This window comes from Plectropomus leopardus, unplaced genomic scaffold (genome assembly GCF_008729295.1).
Source record: "Plectropomus leopardus isolate mb unplaced genomic scaffold, YSFRI_Pleo_2.0 unplaced_scaffold27374, whole genome shotgun sequence".
Taxonomy (NCBI): Eukaryota; Metazoa; Chordata; class Actinopteri; order Perciformes; family Serranidae; genus Plectropomus; species Plectropomus leopardus.
The window spans coordinates 1-4454 of NW_024629795.1; the positions used below are offsets into that span (position 1 = coordinate 1).

At 39.0% G+C, this 4454-nt stretch overlaps 1 protein-coding gene across 1 annotated transcript; it reads left to right on the forward strand.

The window, feature by feature from the left end:
* Positions 1-200: 200 nt before the first annotated feature.
* Positions 201-3897, forward strand: LOC121937756 (the record flags this gene model as incomplete). Its single annotated transcript, XM_042481077.1, has 3 exons — positions 201-670; positions 2928-3129; positions 3882-3897. Coding segments are annotated over 3 exons (688 nt in total), but the record flags the coding sequence as incomplete, so codon positions are not given.
* Between the last annotated feature and the right edge of the window lie 557 nt (positions 3898-4454).

Here is a 4454-nt window from a genome sequence, read left to right on the forward strand (position 1 = left end):
ACATGAACGAATGAATAAATAAATAACATTATAATTATCATATCATTATTCATTTTTTTAATCTATTTGGATTAGCTGTTTTAAACCTGTTGAGTTGATTTTCAAAAAGTAAATAATTGTAAACATTTTTTAAATCAAGTGGCTCTAAAATTCAGTTCTGAGATCTGCTGTAAATTATAAAAATAACGTTTATCATTCAGCCAATCAGCAGCGTCCCTCCTCACCGCACCGACCAATCAGAGAGCTGCATGCGCTGACAGAGTTACAGCGGCGGTTCACCTGCTCAGTGGCTTTACCGGGACAGCACGGCAAGTTTAGAGCTACCGTATGGACAACGGCACCGGATCACCTGCGTCCTCCTGCGCCGGCGGCGGTTAAGCGTCACCCGATCACCAGCCTCCCCGCCGGCCGGTCCCGCGTCATGGCTCGGACCGGCTCCGGGGCGCTCTCCCGCAGGAACATCAAGCTGGACTCGTTCCTGCAGCGGAACACGGAGCGGACGGTGTACGAGCGGATCCGAGCCTACGAGCCGTGCGTGGTCATCTCCGACACCGTCAACAAGGTGTACATGCACGTGGTGCTGAGCGACGAGCGCGTGTACCTCACCGAGTACCCGCCGCGCACGCTCACCGAAGCCTTTCACTTTAGCCGCGTGCGGGACATCGAACTGGTGAGTCCACCAAACCCCATTATACTTTTTATATTTTTACACGCAGCTGCTAAATTAAAGTGACTACAGCTAAAAGAAATCAATCAATCGATTAGTTGAGTGACTAGAAAATAATCTGCTCTAGAGCTGAAATCAAGTATGGTTTTATTCTTGATTCATCTTGAATGAAATCTGAATCATTTGATCTACAAACTGTTGAAAATCCCGCCTCAGCTGCTCAGTTGTCACGGAGATAACAAATGGACTTTTGTTTAGGAGCGTTTTTTTTGTCATTCTGCCTTTAGGAAATTTACATTAATCTCAGGGTTTGTGTGGTCATGGAAAAGCTGGAAAAGTCATGGAATTTGCAAATATCTTTTTCCAGGTCTGGGAAAGTTTTGGTGAACTGGGCTAAATATACCCTGAAAGTTTTGGAAAGTCATGGAAATCTGTTCTTATAAACCTGTATAATACCACATGATGTGTCCAAGGACCACCAGAAGTTTTTCTGTTCGTCTAAAATGTTGGAAATTTTTTTTTTTTTTTTTAAAAAAGGGTTTTTTTTGTTTTTCTTTTAATATTTCTGGTAATTTTTAAATGATTCAAGTCTTCCAAACCTACTGGCATGTTTTCTTAAAAAAAATATCCTAAAAACATTTTTTTTTTTTTTAAAAAAAATCCTGAAATGTTTTCTTCAAAAGTCGCCATAAATGTTGTTTTGTTTTTTTTTATTTTTTCTTGCAACAACAAAAAAGAGAAATTGCCAAAATGTTGATTTTTCTTTAAATTGCCCATTTAAAAAAAAATAATTTTCTTTTTTTTTGTAAGACACATCACATTTTTTTTTAACAATCAGCAGTAAAATAAATATGAAATATAGCCATTTGAGGTTGCATGTCCTCCCAGAAAGCCAAAATAAAAACAGCCCCCCCCCAGTGCTTAGAAAATGACTCTACATGCCTTCCCCTTTTTGCACCACTCCCTCCCCACTCATAAATAACAAAAAGTCCCTAAATTATATTGAAATATTCAGTTCTAATTCTGTTCTGAATTCATTTTTTAAACAAAATATATATATTTTAAAAAGCTGTTATGTAGTATTGTAAAAGACCCAATAAGTGGTATTGGTGGTCGTTTCAGAGAATGTACGGCCCTTAAAAGTGACCTAAAAGTCCTGAAAAAGTCCTTGAAATTTATTGGTAAAAATGTGTATGACCCCAGTATTTTTCTCTTGATAAAGTAATGGATCCATTGTCTAATTATCAGCAACTGTTTTGTTGATTAATTGTTTAAGACAGATTTTCAAACATAAATGTTTTGTTTTGTTTTTTGTTCAGTTTGGTTATAGTAAACTATCGTGAACTGAATATTTGTAGGTATCTAAAGAGATTTTTTTTTAGACTTTTCACAGTAACAAAAAATAGCTGTTTGTAAAAATAATGTTTAGCTGCTGTTCTAACTGTGATTACAGCAAATGAAATAACTGAAGATCACATTTGACTAACGGCGTCCGGATGTTTGATTCGATTACAGATGAGTCACTTTGATTTTTGGGTTTCGTCTCTCAGTTTCAGCTCTATTTAAAATCATCTGGGACTGCAACTAATATTATTTACATCACAGTCACAAAAATGCTGTCCAAGTTTAAGTCAGCAGCTTTTTTAAAATAAATTATATTATATTATATTAATTATAAATTACTCATACATAATCAAACTTTTAAAAGGGCTGTTTGTACTTTTTCTAAACACTGCTTCTTTGATTATCTTTTAGTAGTTTAGTATTTTGCCTGTTGAGTGACTAAATATCTGACATTTTCTGCAGGTGATTTGTCTTGAAAACTTGTGTCAGCATTATTTATGATAATCAGTTAAATGTTAAAAAAAGTGGATGAAGAACGAGGACTCAGGTTGTGTTTCCCTGCGTCGCATCACGCAGATAAAAAGCAGCTTCCTGTCCCGTGAGGACGTGAAGTAATCAGGAAACTGAGATTAAACTGAGTGACCCGGTCTAGACTCCCAGCGGCTCAGAATAGACTCGATCTTAATTCATTCTGCGTAACATAAAGCTTCATATAACACGTCGTAGTAAAGAGAAGCTGAGGAGCAGAATAAGCCTCTAATCACCGTGTTGTGTCACGTAGGTCAGAGGTCAAAGTGTTAAATTCTTCCTCGCAGAGTTAATCCATTAAACCGTCAGATTATTGCTGAGACTTCAGCGGGACTAAAACGGCCAAACGTCTCAATCACAGATCTTTGTCTCTGTTTCATGTCGTCAGGTCAACGACCTCCCAGATTTCCTGCAGGGGAAGGACCGGGAACGCTGCCAGCACATTCGAATCACCTACGCCACCGACAAGCCTGCGGCGAGGGGCCGCGATTGGCTGGGGAGAGACAGGAGGGTGGGACTTCCTCCTGTAGCCCCGCCCTCCCGCAGATCCAGCGTGGACTACCTGTCGATCGCACAAACCTTCGAAGACGGTAAGACGCTGTTTTTAAATGTCAAATTATTTTAAAAAATTACAAACAAATGTCATTGTTTAACATTAATAAAAAAGATAACTGAATTACAGATTAATTTCTTCAACTTATGGCCCGCGGGCCAAATCTGGCCCCTGATAGGGCCCCTGGTGGCCCCCAAACCATTATTTATTGTCTAACTGACAATTAAAAAAAAGTGATTGAATCTGTGAATGGTTTTTGTATTTTTAGTCTCCATAAGGTGTCAGAGACATAAAACAGCATCAACATAGAGCTTGTTGATCAAAAAAGAGCCAGAGGAGGATCCCCCACACCCCCGACAGAGGACACAGCTGAGACACTGATGTCCTAAAATACTAGAAACATTTTTAAATAATAAAAATGTCCTAAACCCATACAAATGTCCAAAAATCTGTGAAAATGTCATAAAAATTGAGAAGAGCCCTAAAATCCTACAAACGTCCTAAAATCCCAGAGACCTGTATGGGGCTGCTGCGACGGGCCCCGGGCCCCTGGCCTCCTGTCATTTTACAGAATTGGCCCCCAATCAAAAGCAGTTGAGTGTGAGCGGTTTAAATATACGGGAGATGTTGGCGTTCGAAGGGTCGGTTGTGTGTGAGCAGTTAAAGCAGCTAAAATGAGAGTTTCTGTTAAAACAACAAACAGCTGTGAAGCTCACGCCTCTGTTCTCTTCACACTGATCCCCTCCAGTGTAACTTTAACTCTCCTGTGTCTTTTATTTCCCTCCACAGGATATCCTGCACACAGGTGAGCATCACTCACTCACACACACACACACACACACACACACACACACACACACACAGTCTGGTGTGTGTGTGTGTGTGTGTGGAAACAGAGTCTGGATTTGGCTGTTCTTGTTTTTTATCAGTCTGAGTATCAAACAGTCGCCTCCTGCAGGATTTTAAAGATGGTTTGAAAAGACATAAAATTTCTCTTTAACCTCTTTAAGAGCCCACTTACTGAAAATATCACATACACTCGTATCACTCTGCACACAAAATACGCTTTTAAAAAAATCAAGCTTTTAAAAAATATCATATATTAATGTGATTTTCAACATTCATTGAGTTTATGTATTTAACCAACAGCAACACCAACCAATCAGCCCTAATCATAAATATCAAATATTCATTAATTTTCTGAATTTTAACCCTTTAAATGACAGGTTTTTGTCACGATGCCACTATGTTTTTAGATGAAGAAAAGAAAAACACACACACACACAAAAACACCAAAACTGAATGATGTTGAGTGTCCTCCTCCTCAGTGTGTGAGTGTAGCTGCTGACAGTCTGGGATATG